The 23,837-nt window shown below is 38.1% G+C and overlaps 1 protein-coding gene across 1 annotated transcript; it reads left to right on the forward strand.

Moving 5' to 3' along the window:
* Positions 1 to 1,954: 1,954 nt before the first annotated feature.
* SH2D1A (SH2 domain containing 1A) lies at positions 1,955 to 23,346 on the forward strand. The gene is made up of 4 exons (XM_070784170.1): positions 1,955 to 2,264; positions 15,798 to 15,861; positions 20,520 to 20,664; positions 21,987 to 23,346. The coding sequence occupies exons 1-4, from the start codon at positions 2,128 to 2,130 to the stop codon at positions 22,025 to 22,027; spliced, it is 387 nt and encodes a 128-aa protein (XP_070640271.1). The 5' UTR covers positions 1,955 to 2,127; the 3' UTR covers positions 22,028 to 23,346.
* The last annotated feature ends 491 nt before the right edge of the window (positions 23,347 to 23,837 follow it).

Below are 23,837 nucleotides of genomic sequence, written 5' to 3' on the forward strand. Positions count from 1 at the left end.
GGGATCCCTTCCCTATCTTCTGCTTTCATCTTTGAAATTCCGCCATTGTGATGGATTTGTCCACTCAAAATATAAAGAGTTCAGGGGGGACTAACTTCTCAAATCCTTAACACTGGTGTATGCGTTTACTTATCAGATCAATTTCTTCTCTGACCCAAAGCATGAAAAAGGATGACAGATGGAGTCGGCCATAGCAAGTGAAGTAGGAAGATAATGAGACAATCTTAGTTCGGTTCCTCAGAGCCATCCCCCAGTCTGCTGTTTTATTTTATTTTTTTTATTCTTGGTGTGGCAAGTGAATGTAGAAGGCTTATGTTTACAGTTTATCTTCCAAAGTTGTTAGATTCTAAGGCTGAGCATGCATCAATCAAAGAGAGTTACTATGAGCTGCCATTTACATGGTAGAGGGCTGTTTTCAACCCTAGTGGATGGCAAATATCTGGTTTTTGGCGTAAGGCAGCTCTGCAACATCTGATCCATCGGTAGGACTGGTGAGGATTTAAAAATTTCTCCCTATTGGGGTCCCAGATGGCCAGGCTCTCAAGGAACTAGGTGTGACATTGTTGAAGAGACACAACAGACAACATAATTTCAGCTACTTAAATTTCAATTTTAAAAAGCATTTTACAGGGACTTCCCTGGTGGTCCAGTGGTTTAAGATTTCACCTTCCGATGTAGGGGGTGTGGGTTTGATGAAGACCCCCTGGAGGAGAGCATGGCAACCTTCTCCACTGTTCTTGCCTGGAGAATCCCATGGACAGAGGAGCCTGGTGGGCTACAGTCCGCAGGGTTGCAAAGAATTGAACACAACTGAAGTGACTTAGCATACATGCATGGGGAGCTAAGATCCCAGATGCTTTGCAGCCAAAAAACCAAAGCATAAAACAGAAGCAATATTATAAAAAATTCCATAAAGACTAAAAATGGTCTACATCAAAAACAATCTAAAAAGAAAGAGAAAAGTATTTTACACACTCAAAAGAAAAAATGTAGAAGAGCGTTCAGCTTCAAACATTAAACAAGCTCTCGTTCTAGTGAAAAATGAGGAAGTTTGGGTGAAATATTCCTTAGCAGCACATCTTGAAATACAAGACAGAAGGAAATAAAGATTGAAAGGTTCTAAAAAATTTGATAGTTTAGCATCAATTGAACAAAAACCATATTCTCTATTAACTACAGACGATAAAAGATACAACACAATTATCAACACTCACAATGGACTTAAAACAAGTTTGATGTCCCAGATGCTAAAAGGTAGGCCCTGCATGTCAAAAGGCACAGACAAGTCCACATAAAGGCAAAGCACCAATGAAATGATTTATTCTCTCATCGAAAGCCCATCAAATAGATACATCTGGAACATCTTTGGACACAGACTGATTTTTATACCTCAACCAGCACTTTGGGATCTTGGACAAGAAGGCTGGAAATGTTTGATTTGTTCAGGATCAAGACTGCTGGAGATGATTAGGAGGAATCAAAGAGAAGGGGAGGGCTTGGGTAGGTGAGGCAGTGGATCTCAAGTGCGCTGTTCACTTCCTGCCTGATTCCCTAGGAGCCTCCCGCCTGTGCTCAGTGGGGATCACCCACTGACAATACTGATGACTTCTGTGTTTTGGTCTCAGAGCTTTTGGGCCTTTCATTCTCTGTCAGTATGTTTCTGCCCCACATGAAGATCAACACAGCTCGCCTGTCTCATTAACCCCATTGGGGACTATTTAAGCTAAGTCAGGGTGGCCTTCCTGGGAAAACTGCAAGGACAGAAACATTACCAGGCATTCGTGTCTGCGTGCATTTGGGAGCACAGGCCACATCCTGCAAGGACCTTCTTCCAATAGTCCTCCCCTCTCTGTCCGTCCATCCACCCCAACCCTGCGTGGCGGGGGCGGAGCAGAGAGGGGAGGGGGGAATCGAACCCTAGGGCAGTAGCCAAGCTGCTAAACTGCTGACCTGGTTTTCACTGAAGTGCGAGAAGGAGGCTGTGAGGCAGGTAGACAACATCCTGTTGTTGGGGCGCTCCTTTCTCTTTTTTGAACATCTGGCTGAACAGGGAGGCAGGTGGCTGAGTCGTGTCTGCTTGCGGCGGCAGCAGCAACAGCGGCCTTTCCCTGCGACTGTCCCCTGGCCATGGACGCGGTGGCTGTGTATCACGGCAAGATCAGCCGGGAGACGGGGGAGAAGCTCCTGCTCGCCACGGGCCTGGACGGCAGCTACCTGCTGAGGGACAGCGAGAGTGTCCCGGGCGTGTACTGTCTGTGTGTGCTGTGAGTACATGACGGGGACCTGGAGCCCCCACTGCCCGCCGCTCGGCTCACGTCCCTCACTGGGGGTGTCTCGCCTGGGCTTCCTGCTCTTCAGAGGGTCCTCTCCAGTGCCTTTGTGGGCGGCTGTAGGAACGCTCTTTGCAGTGGAGGAAAAGGAGCCTAGAATATGCCTTTGCTGCCAAAAGGACTCAGGCTCCTGGCTTCAGATTGGACCTCTGGTAGAGGCTAGCAAGGTGGAGGCCTGGGATGAGGGAATGGCCAGATTTAGGGCTGCCAGCTCCTCAGAGGAGAGGCCTCTCTCTCCAGCTCTCTGGCAATGGCTTTGGAGGTATCTTCCCAAAGGAAGATTTCAAATTCAAGAGAGGAAAAAGACTAAGAAACGGAATCCTTTAAGACAGCAATACCAGTTAGGTCAGGATGCGGGAGAGAGGGACGTTTCAGAATAAAACCACCTCTCTGGATTTGCTTAATTAGCTTTCTTTACAGGAGTTGGAGGGGGGTGGGGTGGGGTTTCAGAAATAGGGCCTTTCCGTGATAAGCGCTAGGAGAGACAATAGTCGTAAAGGACATGGAGGGAAAACACCCGGTATGATTCAGCTTTGCCCTTTACCTAAGCATCTCTTGGTCTAAAGCCCCATTTTGAATCAGATGCACCTTCATCTTTGCTCCAGGGCTCCAGGGTCAGGCAGAGCTGAGACCTAATCTTGTGCTAGTCTGATGCTGGCTTTGGCAAGTTAACCTCGCAGTCCCTCAGTTTTCTTGTCCAAAAAATGTAATATTACTACCTGCCTCATAGGACTGAGCATTAAATGCTGTAATGCACATAGAAAATTTAGCACTGGACCTGATGCATACTAAGTGTTCAGTAAAAGTAAGCTGTTGTTGTTATTATTATTTTTTCACTCTCAGTACTTTTTATTATAATATATATATATAATATATATATATATTTCAGTCAATATCTTTAAGTACTCACGGGGCGTTTCTAAGGAAGTCCCTAGCTCAATCACTCTTTGTTAGCAGGGTAAAAACACTCATGAAAGCAGCAGCCCTGTACAGTAGCTTCTAGACAGAAACAAAATGAGGGAACATGCTTGGTTGTAATTTTGGTGTCTGATGATACATGGCAAGATTTTGAAGTTCCTTCTGGGTCATTGATGAGAGATTGTATTGAGCCTGGTGTTAGAGGATTTTCATTGTTTATTGTATTTTTTTAAATGGGCAAGGCATATTTGTGGCAACTCTCAGGCCAAGCTAAATACGTTTGTTATAAAAGCTTCAAGGGAAATATGTGCAAGCTAGTGAATCCCTTGGGCTCAGATTTTAGGTTTTCCTTATATTATTGTTTTTCCAAAGTGAAAACTGGGGTAGGTCAGTGAAAGCCAACTCGTATTCCTAGGCTCTTTTCTTATCAATAGAAGGTGGAGGAGTGAGTGGACTGGTGAGAGGAGCTTCTTTAGGAAAGCTCACCAAAGGAGGTAATGGGACCCTCAACCTAGAGGTAAAAATTAAGGTACAAAAAGCCTGGGAAGGGAAGGAAGAGCTGGGGACAAGTGTGTGGCAGGATGTTCCTAAGACTTCAGATGCACTGGCCTCTTTGTTGTTTCTCGAGCTTGCCAAGCTGCTCCTTGCTTAGGATCTTCACACTTAACTGTTCCTTCTCCCTCTTCTCTTAGAGAGGACTTCCTTGACTAGCCTCTAAAATAAGTACCTTCTCCCTGTCCCAGTTATAATCCGCCACTTTATTTTTCTTCTGGGAGCTTTCAGCTGTCTGACGTTTGCTTGTCTACTTTTGTCTTGCTGGGCTCTCCTGCTAGAATGTAATCTCTCTGGGGCAGAGACACCATCTCCCACACCAGGAACACAGCCTGGCGTGCAACAGGTATCATAAGGCATGCAATAGGCACTCAATAAATGTTTTTGAATTAATGAATGAACTGTCAAGGCAAATTCTTTATGGCAATAGGCTTTTGGGCTGATATCAGGAGGCCAGGCTGTGGCCTCTGGGACGTCACTCAACTTCTGTAGGTCTTGGTTTTCATATTTCTAAAACAAGAATAGTAATGTGTGCTCTATTTTCTGCAGAAGATTATAGTTGGTAAAAGATGCAAGAGAGAAGGATAATCTTAGCCTATTACTCATATGGGCCAGGACCACATAAGGAATTAACTTAGGCAGATGGGAAATTCTCAGATTAAGTTTTTTGCCCAAAGTGAATCTTGCCTAAAATCAGTTTTTATGACTCTAGGTTCTCCATGCAAACCTTTTAATGAAGTAGTGGAAAATAGTCAGCAAATTGGGAGTCCCCCTAACATATCTTTCAGTGGGCATACTGGGCCTCCAAGTCCTAGAGGATGATGGCCAGACTGCTGCAGAGGGAAGACACAATGATACATTGCCTTTTATGACAGTTTCTCAGCTTTTTTTTTGAGCCAAGGATCCCTCCTGATAAACGTCAACATTTCATTTCCTCTTTTTTAGTACTACACCGTAGTAACAAAATCAAATTTATTTTGAAATAAACCATATACTCATTTTAAACCAAAACACGTATAATTATGATATACAGTAGAAATGACAATGTCAATGGTGTCATATATAAATGAACAACAAAGTATAGCTAACAAACATGCATTTATTGCAGTGTTCACGCAAAATAGTTTCTCATTCTGTCTTTTGTTTGTTTTCATTGTCCAAGAAGGTTTGGTTGAGCTTTAGTTTCTGTACTTTTATTGCAGAAATAACACACTGCATGTGCCTTTCAAGTGGTGGTAAGGTGGCTTAGTTGCTCAGTTGTGTCCGACTCTTTGTGGCCACCCTCTGTAGCCCGCCAGGCTCCTCTGTCCATGGAATTTTCCAGGCAAGGATATTGGAGTGGGTAGCCATTCCCTTCTCCAGGGGATCTTCCTGACCCAGGGATCGAACCTGGGTCTTCTGCACTACAGGTGGATTCTTTACTGTCGGAGCCACCAGGGAAGCTGAGCTATACTTTATACTATACTTTCTCACTAGATTTGCTCCTTTCCCCAGTTCTGAACCCCTGATCATGGCCTTTTCCTCTGTTCATTTTGGAAAACTGAATGTCAAAAGGTATTAAAGAGATCTTCCATTGATAGGATTGCTCATCGTCATTTAAAGCAAGAAGTTTTTCTTCCAATTATTTTCAATAAATAAATCCAGATTTTGGTATAATAAGTCTATTAAAAATAATTCCTAAGCACCTATTCACATTATAGAAATTTTTTAAGATGTAGATAATAGAAATGAGAGAAAATAATCTATAGTTTTATAACTTAAAGACAATTATTGTTGAAAATTAAGTGGTTTTTCTTCTATATTTTAATAAAACAATTGCTTTATAAACGCATGTGCTTTTCTAATACTATATTCTGCTGTGTTTTCCACCTAACTTGAAAAAGGCACGTTTGTATATAATGTTCTTACAAGTGATTTTAAAACATTATTTTTAATAGTTTCATGGTAGTCCAACCAACCCAACTATGTTTTCCTTAACCAGTCATCTATTTTTAGATATATGAATCATTCCATTCTTTTTTGGCTATTATGAAGTTTGTCATGATTCATATTTCAATCCCTAAAGATTTCCTCATATTTACGCTTACTTCCTTATAACAAATTTCAAGATGTGTTATTTTTAAATCAGAAAACATGAATAGTTTAAGATTCTTGATGTACACATGATCACCAAATATTTTTTCCCAAGTGGTTATCCCAGTTTATATATATGCTTACCAGTACTGCATGAAAGTGTCTGTCTCACTGCATGCTCCCTAGAAATGAGTATTCTTGTTAAAAAAATTCTTGAAATTTGATGTCTCATTCTTTATTTCATATTTCTTTAACTAGTGATCAAGTATCTGTGTGGTTGGTAAACTGTTGTATTTCCTTGCTCATGAATTGACTCTTTGGTGTGTATTTTGTCCATTTAACCATTTGGATCTTACTATTTTTCTGAATACAGTATGAGTTTTTATATTCGAATCCTTGATCTGATGTATCTTTTCTCAGTTTGGTGTTTGCCATCACTTTTCTTTGACACACAAAAATTAACATTTTTAATAAAGTCCATCATTCATTTTCCTTGTGTTTGATTTCTCCCTTTGCTTCCCAACATAGAAAGTTCTTTGACTTGCAGAGATATCCTATAACTTCACTTCAATTTTTGCTTTAAATTTATGATTTGGTTAGTTTATGTTTAACTCTTTAATTCCATTTGGAGTTTTATTTTGATGTGGAGAAAGGATCTAATTGATTTTGTTTCAAAATAGTGAATGATTTATAAATAGAACTTCCATTCCTGATTGATTTATTAGCCTAGTTTATCATATGTTAAATTCTTACATATAACAGTTACTATTTTGCAGTTATCTATTTGGATCAATTGGTTTATTCTTGTAATACTAGCTCTGTAGTATGATAATATTTGAATATATTAAAAATTATTTGCTATTCTTATCTGTTGGTTCTTCAAGATGAAATCTAGAATAATTTTGTTAAATTAAAAAAAATCCCACTGAGGTTATGTTAAACTCATTCATAAGTTAAGGAGGGATTGTCATCTTTAAAGAATTTAGTTTTTCCATCCAAAAACCTGATCTGTCTCTCCATTTATTAATTTTTTCATTTATATTCATCAATAGAGTTTTATAGCTTTCTTCCCATTGGTCTTGCATATTTTTTTAGGTTTATTTCTAGTTACTGTGAGCATGCATGTATGTGTCTATTTTTTTTTTCTATCATAAATGGAAAATTTTCCCACCGTATTTTCTTTTGCAACAGAAAATCTGCTGACTTTATGTATTTTTTCTGTATTTATCCAGTATACTAAATGTTCATATCCATGCAAATAGTTTAAATTCAATTTAATTTTATTCTTTTTGGTTTTCAAGGTATATCAAGTTTCTTTTCACTAAGGTACATTTGAGCCCTCGCATTTCTTTTTCACCCTCAATATAGACAACCATTGGGAAAGTCCTAAATGCCCACTGGGATAGTTTGATGGTAATAAAAGAAAAACCAATTTAAAATATTTAAAATAATTAGTTCGAATAAATAGTTAATTTCTGTACATCTTTCTGTACATATCTGAATTTGCTACTTTTATCTGATGAAAAATTGGGAAGAAGAAATGCTATTATATTTTTTATATATAATAAATATATATATAAAGGGACACATAATGAAGTCATTTGACATATGTGTCTTTAGATGAAAGGATAATTATCTTTTTGTCCTTTAAGATTTAAAGGATGACTGGGAATAAAGTGCCTGTCAAACAACTGAACTGGAGAAATGGGGGAAGTAACAGTGACAAAAGAAAACTCCAGCTTCTCGGTTGTATTTAAGGGAACAGAAGAATGAGAAATTATAAAACTTAATGAGTTCGTTTTTGAATACAACTGGCTATGTGTGTTGGTGCCACATTTATCTTCATGATAATTTAGGCCACTAGAATTATTTTGAATTATCTGAGCACAATCCATTAACGGCATAGGATTAAATTTGCAATACACAGACCACCAAAAGGACAATTCACAAGGCAATACATCAAGTGCTGACTCTGGTTGACAATGTAAAATTAAGGTGTAAGATTAGTCTAAAGATGTCATTAGCTTAAAGCAAAAGGGAAGCCTAGATTGACTCTTTGGGGCTCTCCCCATCTGGTCTCTATGCTTTAGCCTCTTCCTTTGCTCTTTCTTTCCAGTCATAAGGCCAAGCAGACGCCTTCCCTTTTTGAGAACTATGCTTTTTTAAAGATTCTTTTTTATGTGGACCATTTTAAAAGTCTTTATTGAATTTGTTACAATATGGCTTCCGTTTTATGTTTTTTTTTTTGGCCATGAGGCATGTGGGATCTTAGCTCCTCTACCAGGGATTGACCCCCACCCTCTGCACTGGAAGGAGAAGTCTTAACCACTGGACCGCCAGGCAAGTCCTGGCTTTAGGATTCGCCTAAAGATCAGTTTGTTCAGTCCCTCTTATGTAAGAGAGAGACAGCATAGAAAAATGGTTAAGAGCCCATGTCTTACAGTCAAACCCTCTGGGTGTGCATCCCAACTGTGGCCCTTACCTGGCTATTTTACCTTGAGCAATTTACTTAAATTATCCATGGCTCAGGTTTCCTATCTGTGGAAAGGGGAACGGTGACAATAATACTAGTCACCTCATGGAGTGGTTATGAGAATTCTTGCATGAGTTAACATTTACAAAGTTAATATGTAGTAGGTGTTCATTAATATAAATAAAAAAATCTATAAATAATTGTGAGATAAAGTTAGACCATTGTATGAGTACAGAAATAAAATGTTCTGTGGCACTTCAAGGGAAGAAGAGATTATATTCATTGTCATGACTCATTGAAGTTGGTTTTACAGAGTTTTACCATCAAACTTGAAGCTGAATGACTTTCGATGGTTCTGAAAATTCAAATTCACTCTGAAAGAAAGAAGATTGGGGCATACGAAACTGGAAAACCTCTTGAATCAGAGAACACTCTCAGTAATGATGGCTTTGTATAGGACACCATTCCTCTGGGTATAAAAGCTCTGAAATAGTTGTTAAAAAATCTGTCACATTATAATTATGCCTTGAATTTTGCACATAACATTTGTTTGTATAGACATAGGCAGCCTGGGCACTAGCTTGCTTTATTTGTGGTGTCATGAAGTCAGGTGTAGCTAAACTTTTTCTTTTGTGTAGCCCTTGAAGTGGTATAAAGAAGGAATTGATGTGGTTTCATCAATTTTAAAGCAAGATCTGTCCCCAATGCTGACCTTTTGAGAGAATAAGAAATAAGTCGGGTTGCTTTCTTCTTGTCTGTTTCTAACCAGAACATTTTTCAAGAATTGGGGACAGCTTTTGAAAAGATAAAGGCACATTTTAATATTAGAATCAACACATGCTTTGTAGTCATTGAAATGCAAAATATTTGTTTTTTTAAGAAATTAATTTTTCAAGAAAATTAGTCAATGGCAACAGCAACAAAATTGCTTTATACCAATTATTAATTTTCTAGATTTTTTTCTCATGATAAATTTAAAATTCCAGGCTTATCAACAAGTGTGACTAACAGTTTGATGGAGGAAGGAAGTTAAAATTACAGTATATTCGGGGCTTCCCTGGCTGTCCAGTGGTTAAGACTCTATGCTCCCAATGAAGGGGGCACAGGTTTGATCCCTGGTTGGGGAGCTAAGATCCCACATGTATCACAGCTTGCCCCCCACCAAAGATTACACTACTACATTCTTGGTTTGTCTATATTAATAGTCAGAGGAAAAATAATCCTAAAGGGATGTCAGTCAGTTCAGTTCAGTCACTCAGTCATGTCCGACTATTTGCGACCCCATGAACTGTAGCACATCAGGCTTCCCTGTCCATCACCAACTCCTGGAGCCTGCTCAAACTCATGTCCATTGGGTCGGTGATGCCATCCAACCATCTCATTCTCTGTCGTCCCCCTCTCCTCCTGCTTTCAATCTTTCCCAGCATCAGGTTCTTTTCCAATGAGTTAGTTCTTTGCATCAGGTGGCCAAATATTGGAATTTCAGTTTTTTTAAATGAACAATATTTTTCTAATTTGTGATTTGTTTAGGTTAGATTTTTAAAGCTTCAAATTGCAATTTCACTTCTGTTTATTAAAAAAAATGTTATTAGTCAGTTGTATAACATTATAAGGAAAATTAACAGACCTCCCTGGTGGTCCACTAGTTAAGACTCCCATTGCACGGAGTATAGGTTTGATCCCTGGTTAGAGAAGTAAGAGCCTGAATGCCATGGCATGGCCAAAAAAGAAAAAAAGGAAAAATAATATACAAAGATGTATTTATGTTAATTTAAATTTACATTTATATACATACAAGGATAGTTTTGAACAGTAATTAGAGTGGCATCTCTTTCTCCTTGTGTCCACTTTTTTCACATACTATCATTTTATATTGACATGGTCCATGTGCTTAAATTTTTTTAAAAAAGTATAGCTCTTTAATATCTTTGAACTTTGGTTTAGTTTTGAACCATTCTTTCTGCTGCCATTTCTTTATTTTGAGTTACATTCCTTAGGTTAATTCCATTTTTTCACTATTAAAGTAGAACTCGTATGAAAATCTTGGTCAAATTGCTTTTTCCATTTCATTCCTTAGAGCGGATGAAGATAAGGAAGGTCATTAGGTCAAAAATACGCAGTTTTATAGCCCTTGTTATAACTTGCCAATTTATTCCCTAAAACAGTGATTTTTCAGTGGATGGGGAGAGAGCATGAGTAGTTTGGAAAAGAGATAATCCATATTTTAGTTTACTTTTATATTATAAGATTACTATTTCTTAATACAAGCTACAGAAAACAAAACTGAAATTTTGTTGGGGAAGAAAGAGTAAGAAGTTTAGAAACACTGTTTTATGAAGACTGAAACCCTTGAAAAAGCTTCAGCTTATATTTAAATAAAATTTCTTTCTGAAAACATAGACTGACTATAGGGGTGGCGGCACAGATGCGCCCAGGTTGAGTGAAAGAAGCCAATGAGGTGTGAGCATTTTCCATGCATTTTTAATCAATCCTTCTGTAACTTCTATGTGCCTACAAATCATCTGGAAACCTTGTTAAAAGTTCAGATTCTGACTCAGCAATTCTGGAGTGGGCACGAGATTCTACATTTCTAGCAAGGTCCCAGGTGATGCTCTGCTAATACCCTGGGAATATAATTTGAATTGCACTGTTTTAAATCTCTTCCATCAGTGATGAGAGTATATCCACGAGAGCTGGCTACAGGAGATCTTTGGTCAATTACTCCAGCAACTTGGAAGTGGAAGAGATGAAATGCTGGCTTGTTTGAGTGGGGAGACAATTTTGCTCATTCAGAAATCGAAGGAGCTGGGGCGTAGGAGACTGTTAAAGTTGGATGGGTTGATCACAAGGAGTTTTATGTGCCACTAACATCAGGTTGTTCAAGACTGAAGAGGTAAGGACTTTTGAAGTGGTACTCAGGTTCCTGCTTCTTAACTGAAAGTGCGATAAGATCAGATTCGTTAGGAAACAATTTTCAAAACAGACTCATTTATTTTGACTAAATGAGGCTGAATGATAGTAGAGAGATAGATTCATTGTATCTTTTAGAAACCCATTGTTTGAGAAAGTAGAAAACCAGTTGCCTATGATTTTGCTTGCATCGTTGCTGAGATTTTAAATAATTTCCAGAATACCTTTAATGATACTGAATTATTGCCATTAATCGCTTTCCATAGGGAAAAAGAAACTAAATAAAGGCCTATGCTATTTCCCTGCTCCTACCTCCATTTTCCTTTTTTTTTTTTTTTCTTTTTCTGGTGGCATGTGGGATCTTAGTTCCCCAACCAGGGATTGAATCCAGGCCCCTGCAGTGAAAGCACTAAGTCCTAGTCACTGGACTGCCAGGGAATTCCCTGCTGTGTAACTTTAAGAAAACCACTTAAAGCTTTATGTTTGGAGTTCTCATAGTGAAAAATGGAAATCGAAGTGCTTGACTTGTTCCCTGTAGAGTACTTACTGAAATCAGTGGATTTTGAGGTACATTTCAATTGCTTAAAAAAGCAAAAGGCTTTACAATGTAATATTTTATATTTATTTAGCATATTATATGTGCTAAATAGTATATTATATGCATTTATCAAGCTATTTTATATATGATGTAAATATTCTGGCATATCTTTATAACAAAAATGAAACATTTCCTGTAATCGCAGCAGCAAATTAAATTGACCCTTTTTTGGATTTCACAAATCGAATGAACCTGACTAAAGTGTTTTAGACCTAATTTTTTTTATCCCTTAGGTAATAGTACTCTTGGATATTGATTAAAAATACAGTAATTTAATCCACATATTTAAAGACTTTTAGTTCTTTAAGGGATTAATGGTAAGTGAGGTCAATTAGTCAAGGGTGACCCTGTTTGAGATACTTTAGATTCTTTAGGTTCTTTTAGATTTAAACACATTTACTTTTACCAGAGTTTAACACGTATTCTAATCAAAGATATATTTTGACCCAAACTTGTGCCAAAGAATAGCAATCAGAAAATGTCTGAAATAAAACTGTGAATATTCAGATTCATAATTTGAAATGATTCAGCATAAAGTTTACTGTACTTTTCTAGGAAGCAAAGGTTTTTGTGAGGCAAATTAAATAGCAGTACCTTACATACTGGGGCTTCCCTGATAGCTCAGATGATAAAGAATCTGCCTGCAATGCGGAAGACCCAGGTTTGACCCCTGGGTTGGGAAGATCCCCTGGAGAAGGGAATGGCTACCCACTGCAGTATTCTTGCCTGAAGAATCCCATGGACAGAGGGGCCTGGCGGGCTACAGTTCATGGGTCGCAAAGAGTCAGACGTGACTGAGTGATTAAGCATGCACACACGTACCATATATGCTAAAATATAATAAATAATCTATATCCATTACAGGGTGGGAATCAAAAGCCAGAGCTCTACAGTCAAAGAGCTCTGATTTAAAGCCCACCTTTGGTGCTTGATTTGTAGTGTGGCTTTGGTTACTTAACTTTTCAAAGTTTCCGTTTCCTCATCTATAAAATCAATTTCACAGTATAAAGCTCATAGGATTACTGTTGGGCCCAAAAGAGATAATGCATGTGCTGTGGGCTGGATTGTGTTCTTGTCAAACTCCTACGTTGAAGTTCTAACTCCCAGTGTGGATGTACTTGGAGATAGGGCCTTTGGGAGGCAATTTAGGTTAAATGAGATCGTAAGGGTGCGGCTGTAATCCAATAGTGTCTTGGCCTTATGAGAAGAGAGACAGCACTCTCTCTCAATGCATGCACACAAAGAAAAGGTCATGTGAGAGCACAGCAAGAAGGTGGTTGTCCAGCAGGCCAGAAAAAAGGACTTGGAATGAAACCTATGTTGCTGGCAGCTTGATCTTGTACTTTGTTATGACAGCCCAAGCAGACTAGTATAGATTTGGGTACTGAGAAGTCTAGTGCTGTTGTAACAAAAACCTAAAAATGTGGAAGTGGCTTTGGAGCTGGATCACGGGTAGACACTAGAGGAGTTTGGAGATGCATGCTAGAAAGCTACATTGCTGTGAACACAGTGTTGGGGGAATGATGGATGTTAAAGGTCATTCTGGTGGGGTCTCAGGTGAAAATGAGAAATGTGTTGTTAGAAGCTAAAGGAAAAGCCATCCTGATTATAAATGGCAAAGATCTTGGCTGAACTGTGTTCTAATATTTTGTGGAAGGTAGAACCTGAAAATTGGATATTTAGCTGTGGAGATCTCTAAGCAAGGTGTTGAAAGAATACCTTGGTTCCTCGTGACTACTTATGATAAAATGCAAAAGGAGAAAGATGAAGCAAAAAAGGAGTTGTTAAGCAAAAAGAAACCAGAATTTAAAGATTTGGAAAATTCTCAGCCCACTCATATGGCAAAAAATGAGGAAGCTTGGTCTGGAGAGAACACCAAGAGAATGGCTGGACAATTGCTTCTTAAGTAGATTACCCACGATGTTAACTAGTCATCTCAGCAGAAGCTGGGAATAGAGTTTGAACCAAAGCATCAGCGACACTGTCCGTTTGGACCAAAGGGAACATGATAGGGCAGCAGAGCAATTTGGCTGCAAAAATGCTTTATCTTTCAAGAAAATGGAAAGATGATCTTGAAAGCGTTTCAGAGATCATCAGGGCTGCCACTCCCACCACAGCACCAGAGTGCATAAGCCTAGGAGGACAAGGTCACTTTCACCTAAATTTCAAAGGCAGGATCAGTGCCCAGCAGAGCCAGGTGGGCAGGGCTGCTGCTGCAGAGCCACGGGGGTGACAGTGCCACCCAGTGGGGCTGGAGGGTAGAGCGTCAATTCAAAAAAGATTATTCTCAAGCATTAAGATCTAATGGAATTTACCTTATGAAATTTTGCACATTTGGGGGACCTGTCACCCCTTTTCTCCTGATATCTCCTTCTTGGAATGAGAATATCTGTCCTATGCTTGCCTTGCTGTATTTTGGAAGCATGTGACTTGTCTGGTTTCACAGGTTCACAGCTGGAGAAGAATTTTGACTCAGGAGCAGTCATACCTCATTAGATGATATTTAGATGAGACTTTGGGCTTTATTTAGACTGTAGAGTTTATCCTGGAATGTATTGAAGACTTTTGAGGCTGTTGGGATGGAATGAATGTATTTTACATGAGAGAAGGTGTGAATCTGGGGGTGCCAGTGTTGGAGCACTATGAACTGAATTATGTCCCCCTCCCCTCAAATTCATATGTTGAAGCTTAATCCCCAAAGTGGCTATGTTTGAAAATAGGCCTTTAGGATGTAATTAAGGTTAAATGAGGTTGTAAGGGTGAGGCCCCAACCCAATAGGATTGGTGGCCTTTTAAGAAGAGAGATGTCTTTCTACACACACACACACACACACACACACACACACACACACACAAGGAAAAGGTCATGTGAGCACACAGCAAGAAGGTGGCTGCCTACAAGGCAAGATAAGAGGCCTCAGAATAAAACCTATGTAGCTGGCACCTTGATCTTGGATTTCTAGCCTCCAGGACTGTTGAAAAATACATTTCTTTTGTTTAAGCCACACAGACTATGGTATTTTGCTATATTGTCTGAGCAAACTAATACAGCATGTAAAACTCTTGGCATGTAGTAGAAATCAACTATACAGATATATAATATGCATACATACTGAATAATTGGGGAAAATATTTATGCCATCTAAAAGGACAAGCTGATTTCAAGTACTTTGGCAGGACTCCTTCAAATTATTATTAGTACTATATTATAAATTTACATAATAATAGTAACATCATAGGGATATAGCACATTTATTATATTTATAATTAATATTATTACTGTTAACTTAAGTAGGCATCATAGTACCTTAGCCCAGTGAAATGTTTTCACCTTAAGGCTCAATATGTACTTAAAAAGTAATATAACTAGACTTTGTTGAATCTATGTAATAATTTGTCATTGTGTGCATGTTCCATCATGCCCGACTCTTTGCGACTCCAGGGACTGCAGCCCATCAGGCTCCTCTGTCCATGGAATTTTCCAGTCAAGAATATCGGAGTGGATTGCCATTTCCTACTTTAAGGGATCTTCCTGACCCAGGGGTCGAACCCACATCTCTTGTGTCTCCTGCATTGGGAGGTGGATTCTTTACCAACTGTGACACCTAGGCTGGCTTAATAATTTGTAATTTTTACCAATTACAATAGGTCTCTAGTTTCTTTCTGTCCCAGCAGTCTCTCAACTTGACAAATCCTTAGGAGTGTGAATGCCCTCATTAAAAAAAAAAAAGTAAAGATAAAGAAGGCTTACTGGAAACTGTGACTAGCTAGATATAATGTGTGAGCAAGTTAGATTCCCCAGGCTTTTATTTCTACGAATGACTTGGTGCCATATATGTGTGTCCCAGTATATGTATATTTATATGTAATAGTTAAAGCTCAAATTTAGAACACCCATTGTTCTTTTGGAATTTTTCAGTAATGAAAGTTTATTCTTTCACAGGTATCAAGGTTACATTTATACATACCGAGTGTCCCAGACAGAAACAGGTTCTTGGAGTGCTGAGGTATAGCTATTTTATTTATTTTTGCTTCTGGGGGTATTGGGGAGCTGTTTGACTTTTCAATTGCTTTCATAAAAGAGCTGTCAAATCCTACATTCCCCAAATATTCCTCCAAATCAAATCACTAATGCTCTAATCCAAAATTGTTCATGGATCATTAAAAAAATTTTTTTGGTCCCAGTTCTGTTCAGCCACCATTGTATTGAGTGTCTGTCTGACTTTGGAGGAAAGATAACAAAGCTAAAGGATTGTGTTAAAGTTGTAGCACCTAGGTGAAATTTTAGAAAGTCTATCAAAAATATATAAAAGAATCAAATCTACAATTATTTACTAAATAATACTAACGCAAGTGGTTCTGTGGGGGATCAAACAACATGACTCCTGTTTTCTAAGAGCTTATAAGACCCTTGAGGTGATACCAAATGAATTCAACAGCAATGTGAGAGCCTGGCGTTTGCTGTCAGGGTGGATCTGGGTTGCACGTCTTGTCCACCCTCACCCCCTTTCTGAGAGGTCTCTGACCTTGGGTAGGTTACTTAACTTTTCTTTGAACGAGTTTCTTCATCTGTAAAATAAGGCTAAAAATAGTTGCTTACTCATAGTACTCATTTTGAAGATTAAATGAGATAATGCGTGTAAGGAAAGCTCTTAGCCACAGGCCTAAATAGCAAAGCCCTCAACAATGGGAATTCACCCAAGTTGCTGAACAGTGTGATTATATACAGTTAAGTGTTACACATTATCTATCATAAAAGTTTGAAGAATATAGGATTTTCCAAGTATTAGGGTAATCAAGGCTGCTCTACTTTGGTGACAGGAGTCCCTGCTGAGCCACATGAAAGGACAAGGATAGGTGAGAAAGAGAGAGAGGGAATATTATAGTAGCTTTCGAGCTACGCTCTTCAAAATCCTAAGGCCCTTCCATCTAGTACCTTGGAGTTGCCCAGGGGGTTATAGGAGGAGAGGAGGATGTGCGGGTATGCTTTGGGTCCCCAATTTGTCTTTAATCTGAGCAGCTCTTTATTTTGCTTAGCAAGTGGGGCTCTGAGAAAGATTTCATTAGAAAAATGGATTCTGATGGCTTTGAAAAATTTGAAAGTCACTGTGCCATTGCAAGAAATGCCTATAGAGTGGATCTCTTTCTACCTACCAGGATAGTATATTACCCTGCTGTCAAAATAGAGGTCTCTGCAATGGAAACTTCTGATTTCAAATGATTTCTGACTCTTATATAAAAAGTCTGTCTTTATAATGAAAGCACTTCATCATGAGCTGTTTGAAAATGTAAATGCTAATATCAACCTCTATTAATAACACATTCTATGCATTTAAGAAACTCTAAAGACTAGACTTAAAAAAATTAAAATAGCTCTAAACCTTTAAAGATGCATCAGTAAACTAGAAAGCACAAACTGCACACTACAAATGTTTTGAACTACTGAGATAAATTAGGGCAAGTTTTCAAACACGTTGTTGCTTTATACCAGGATAATTAATGCCATGATACTAATTAGAGGAAAAGCAGTACTATCTCTAATCAAAACTGTTTATACCTGTTTATTTAAAAAAATTCTCTGCATCACTGCAGAGATGATTGAATAGGAAATGAAATTTCATTTATTATGAGGAATAGCAGCATTTGATACATACATATATATGTGTATATAATTTGACCAGAAATAGCCCTTCTCCCTAGAGAAGTAGCCTTCTGCTTCTGAAGAATATTCTGTATGAAAAGGATCTTAAATTAGTAGGGTTTAGCTAACCTTTTGTTTTAATTCATTTTCTTCCATTTCAAGTACAACATCACACGCAGAATGGTACATGTTTGTGATCATGTTAGGAGAGAAAAGGCTTATTGAACACAAATGCTCTCTCATTCTATTGTCTGGTCTGACCCGTTTATCTAATAATATTGTAATTATCTGCACCAAGAGAGCAGAAGATTGGCATGTTTTCTCCAAAAGGAAAACAGTTAAAAAAAAAAAAACAAACTCTCGATTTATTTTTGAAATGCATTGCATTTTTCCCTATCTACTAAATTTGCCTTCTTAGTTACGTTTTTCTTAAGGTGAATATTAAACTAGTGTGTATTCTCAGATCTCATATCACCTGACTAGAAGAAATTTCTCTAGAGCATATCGAAGACCAGCTGTGATCCAAAACATGTTTCCATGGATAACAGAGATGACAGTATGGTAAATGTGCAAATTTGAACAATAGCTGAGTTCAGTGACAGGATGGGAGATGTCAGTGGTACAATTCTTGTGGTAAATGTATTTTCAAAATTGGGTAAATAACAGATATTTATATTGCTTTTTGGAACAATGCTTTAGTTTGCTACCCTGCAGGAAAAATCTTGACAGTAGCACTTCATCTTCTGTGCAAGGATTGTGCTAGAAATTGAGGTATGTCTGCGATTTGTTTCAAAGAGTGGAGTAAAATTGAACCCTGGATCCACTCAATTATGAAAGACAAATATGATGTGAATTTCTCATTTTAGATAGAATTTTAGGTTGTATCGTTGCCAAGTGTATTAATTTATCTCATGTGACTCAGGTTAAAATTTAGCCGAATTGTTAATTCAGAGAATTCTACAGACAGTCAGCCATCGTTTACTAATATGTACATTGTCTGTGGTACATTGTAAGAAATGTACTAACACCCTTCTGCTGACTTCAGTGCTTTGGGGCTTTTCTGGATGCTTGATCATCAGTAGATCAGTAGACGTTAAATAATTTCACTTATTGACCTAAGCAAAACATTATAAATTTGGTCACTTATCTGCCAGTGCAACATTACATGCCAAATTTCAATTGCTTTTTTACATCCTGTGCTATTATTCCTCTCTGTTAGCGTGGATAATCAAGGTTAACTACATATAAATCCCCATAAAAAAGATGCTTCTGTTGATAAAAGGTTTTACAAGCCACAAGAACAGGTGAAAAAATGTGTGGTTTGAAATCTTTCCATACTGGGGGAGTGTATAGTTTCTCTTCTGGTCTGTGACTCTAACCTCAGTAGAACCTGTTTGGTCTAGTCCTAATCTGAGAGGAAAGGCACTGGGTCCTGGGATCCAGGGCCAATTCTGCCTCTGGTTATCTGTGTGACTTGGGCAAGCTGAATTATCTCCTTGTATTTTCATTTTCTTATCTGTCAAATGGGAGTAACCAAATCATCCAAGAACAGCCAGTCTGTCAAATAGTGGGGGCAAGAGATGGGAAAGGGCTTTGAAAATGAAAAAGTACTCTAAGGAAGACACAAGAAGGTTATTTTGTGCCTACAGCTTGCCTTTGCCATTTGGAGATTCTATCCTGAAGCCAAGGAACTCTAGGACTTCTGTAAGAGTCCAGGGAATTTTGGACTCCTGTAAGAATGGCCATGTTCTTTTGGATGAGGGTTCAATAGAATTCTGGAAAGGCGTTTTGACCATAAGGGTGGAGCTGAGTGAGAGAGTATTGTACGTCTACTGAGTAGCTGTGTGGGCCTCTGAGTGGACACTTAAATAAAACTATCAATAAAGAGAACTTTTTCAGTGTTTTAAACGAAAAACTACCCCACTGTAGGAAATGGCCAAGAGTTACAGTGGATAGTGTGTTACCTTCAGCATTTAGTCTAGTTGACGGAAGTCTGTCTGCCAGCCTTCCTGTTTTCTCATTAAATGCTAACAAATGAACAGCTTCCACCTCAAAAATTTTCCAGATGGAAGAGCTGAAAAACAGCTTTCTAAAAAAAAAAAAAAACAAAAAAACCTGGTCATTGTTCAATCGCTTATAGCAATATTATTTTATTTTATGTAAAATGACAGTTTTGAGCTGATGCCTAAAGCTTGACTCATAAGCTTTTGCAGGAAATTGTTGTTGATTTCAAGTAGTGTCTTTACAAGATAATTGATGTCAGGAAAGGAGTACATTTTAATAGTCACCTGCAAATAATGATCCCTTCAAAACCAACCAGATAAATAAATAAAGGTGACCTCAGAGAGTCTTTCATTTTCATGTCATAGAGAAAACCTTGTCAAGTGAAGTGGTGATGGAGAGAACAATTTGGGGGAGGATAGGGAAGTTTCCCAAGCAGGAAAAAATTGAATGTTAAGGATGAGGCAGGACAGATTGTGGAGTCAGAGTACGAGGACTAGCCAGCCCTGCATTTAAAATGCAATTTTAAATTTCCTGTGTAGCATTTTACATTGTAGAATGATGACAGGGAAAATGGGTGCTTGTTTTGTTTGCTTTTAAAATTTTTCTTGGTTCTTTAGGCTTTTTATTAATGACCTATAGGATCTGTGTTTTTTTCACCCTGTTTAATTTCATCCTCTTCGTTGGTGAATTCATTGTGGGTAATGGCCTGTATACCCTTAGAGGTTTGGGATGTATGAAGGGTAGCAGGTGGGAAGGGCAGGGTGATGAGCAGGGGCTTGTACAAACTAATACCACCCTCGGGAGAACTGAAATGACAGCTCATTAGCTCCTCTTGCAGGGCAGTTCAGCCAACCAAAGTGAGCTCTTCTAGAATGTTGTTTTTCCCGCTTCCTTCTGTTTTCAAATATTTGAATAAATTACACAAATGTCACCTCTCTCAGCATCCCTTACACATTTTGTAGGCCCTTTTTGTAGAATTACGAGGAAGATGAATAATCTGCTTGACCTTTTATTTTCCAGACAGCACCGGGGGTACATAAAAGATTTTTCCGGAAAATAAAAAATCTCATTTCAGCATTTCAGAAGCCAGATCAAGGTATTGTAATACCTTTGCAGTATCCAGTTGAGAAGAAGCCTTCAGCTAGAAGTACACAAGGTGCTACAGGTATGGTTTACTGTCCTTCTTTGATGGGCTTTGGAAGCTCAGGGCTATGAGTCGACCCTAGTCATAAACATACAGTTCTGTAAGAAAAATCCAAACAAGGAGATCAAACCAGTCAATCCTAAAGGAAATCAACCCCGAATATTCATTGGAAGTACTGATGCTGAAGTTCCAGTACTTTGTCCACCTCTTGCGAAGAGTCGACTTATTGGAAAAGACCCCGATGCTGGAAAAGATTGAGGGCAGCAAGAGAAGAGAGCAACAGAGGATGAGGTGGTTGGATGGCATCACTGACTCAAAGGACATGAGTTTGAGCAAATTCTGAGAGATAGTGAAGGACAGGAAAGCCTGGCGTGCTGCAGTCCATGGGGTCACAAAGAGTCGGATGAGACTGAGCGACTGAACAACAAAGAAAAATGCAACGAGAAAGTAGATGGAGCCGACACCCCAGCTGAGGGGAGGCTGTTCCTATGCTATTGGATTTCCACATGCTATAAACTTTTAATAAAACTTTGCGGAAATATAAAAAATACTATGAGCCCACAACATTTTCATCTCTCTTTTCCCGTCTTGTTTTCCCAAGCCTGTTTTGTGGCTCCATAAGTACCATTTCACTTCACGAATTCAGACACAAATCATTTGAAATGACAATTCTGAGAACATCTGGGTTTGTTCTTTACCTTTGCTTAGCAGATAGTGTTCTCCCTTCAAGGGTGGAAAGGCTAATGTTAGGTTGGTCCACGCGATCCTGATTTCTGGATTTGTGACGCTTGAATTAATAAAATTTTATTGTAGCAAAGGAAAGGAGGTTAGTCAACTTTATTATTCCTCTAGTGCAAATTGTTAAATCTCTTGAGCAAAGCCATTTTAATGGATATGTAAAGCTAATGACCGAACACTAGCCAATGTCCTCAGCTGTCAGATTTGTGATAGCTGACATCTATTGAAAGGGGTTAATCATTTGTCTGAAGTAAGAGGATACGTGTTGATTGAAACAATAAATATTTATGATAAAATGAAATGAGTTGTTATTTCCGTTTTTGACAGGACCCAAGCTCAGGCATAAACTGACAATTAGACTCAAGTGGTGAATTAAATTGAGTAGTTAGCTTTTTGAAAAGAAATGTAAATAGAACTCCAATTTACAAATTGGCTCGGTATTCTACTCTCTGTAACAGTTTTGAATACTAGTTGCTTGAGCTAGATCATGGGATTTTATCTTTGTGAACTTTATAAAGTGGGAAATTTTATAAGTTTGAGTTAACTTGTAATTTTAATAGCTTGTAAATTTATCTTTCCTTGATTTTGTTATTGTTTTTCTTTAGGAAGAAGAGACGATCCTGATGTCTTCCTGAAAACACCATGAAGAAAAGGAAAACACACCTTGTACTTTATTTTCAATAATTTAAATATATGCTAAGTCTTATATATAATAGATAATATAGTTCAGTGAGCTACAAATGTATTTCTAAAAACCATCATAGCCCTGTAATGGAAGCATCTAGCATGATGTTAAAGCTGAAATGGACTTTTCGGATAATGAGGAGCTTTGAAATGAGGATTGGGGAAAAATAATTCCACAGATTATTTTCATTTATTATATTTACAAATGGGAAACGATTTAAAAAATAATGATACTTTATAAAAGATTAATGTCATTTCTTGCCAAATATAAATAAAAATAATCCTCAGTTTTTCTCAAAAGCACCATTTTTAGTGAAATATTATTTGATAGCTACTGATTTGAAAGTGTCTTGCTTGATTATATGGCAGGAAGCTGGTTCGTGTCCTTCATCTTTGTCACGTGGGGTTCTGCATTAGGTATGATGCTCTCCACTAGCTATGATGTTGTAGGCTCTTTGGGGATTTTTGAAGCTATGCCCTGTGTGTTGAAAACAAGTGCTAAACAGTGAAGAATTTCTCTTTAATTCTGAAAGCAACCTTCTTGCCTAGTCTTACCTAGTGTTCTGATGTTAGACAGTAAAATCCACAGACCAGTCTGGAGTTTAAAAATCTTATACTTTAAATTACGCTCTAAATGTTTATTATATTTGATGCTATAGAATTGAAATTATATTACAAATCCAATGAAGTGGGCTTTACTTTTTTTCATTTACCTCTACCGCAGTAGTTGCCACTCCATGTAAAACCTCATTTTGAAAGGGAGCTTTAGCAGTTGCGGCTCATTGGCCGTGGCTCGTGAGCAGCTGAGTTACAAGCCGTCTTCTATGAGGTGGCCAGACAAGGCCATCAGAAGTTTACAGGTGACATTAATTTTTAACAATTCCAAGTGATTGCAACCTAAGTGAGAGCCAAGATTTTACACAGTGATGGCTACTGGTATTTTCTTCTCACATTTATATTTTCACGACTCTTGCAGTTCGATTATATGTCAAGTTGCTTCAGGGCTCAGAGAATTCATTCACTCAGCAAACACAATAGGTACCCGTGTGGAGAAGTGAGAACACCTGGCCTCCCTGGTCAGGCAGCCCCTTGCCTAGTTGGACAAGAAAACAGTCAATAAAAGATAACAAAGAAAGTAACAATAAAAACCAAGAAAGTAACAATAAAAGTTGATAAGTACATGGTAAGTGAGGGTCCAATGTGTAGGTGGATTTGTCTTTTTTCTAAATGTTCTACTCCATTTATGGTTATAAAATATTGGATATTCCCTGTGTTTTACAATATATCCTTGTAGCGTATTTTATACAGAATAGTTTGTACCTCAATTCCCTACGCCTTTATTTCCCCTCCCCCTCCCTCTTGTCATTGGTGATGACTAGTTTGTTTTCTATACCTGTTTGCTTTTTTAATTTTTAAATTCACTAATTTGTTGTATTTTTAAGATTCTACATATGTGACCCCATATGGTATTTGTCTTTCTCTGACTTGTTGCACTTAGCATAATACCCTTTAAGTACCCATGTTGCTGCAAATAACAACATTTCCTTCTCTTATATGCCTGAGTAGTATTCCATTGTATATATACTACATCTTCTTTATCCATTAATCTGTTGATGGACAGGTTGCTTCCATAGCTTGGCAATTATAAATAATGCTGCTCTGAACATTGGGGTGCACATATCCCTCGAATTCGTGTTTTTGTTTTTATTTGGATATATACTCCAAAGTGGAATTGCTGGATCATATGGTAGCTCTATTTTTAGTTTTTTTTG

Source organism: Bos indicus, chromosome X, assembly GCF_029378745.1.
Source record: "Bos indicus isolate NIAB-ARS_2022 breed Sahiwal x Tharparkar chromosome X, NIAB-ARS_B.indTharparkar_mat_pri_1.0, whole genome shotgun sequence".
Lineage (NCBI taxonomy): Eukaryota > Metazoa > Chordata > Mammalia > Artiodactyla > Bovidae > Bos > Bos indicus.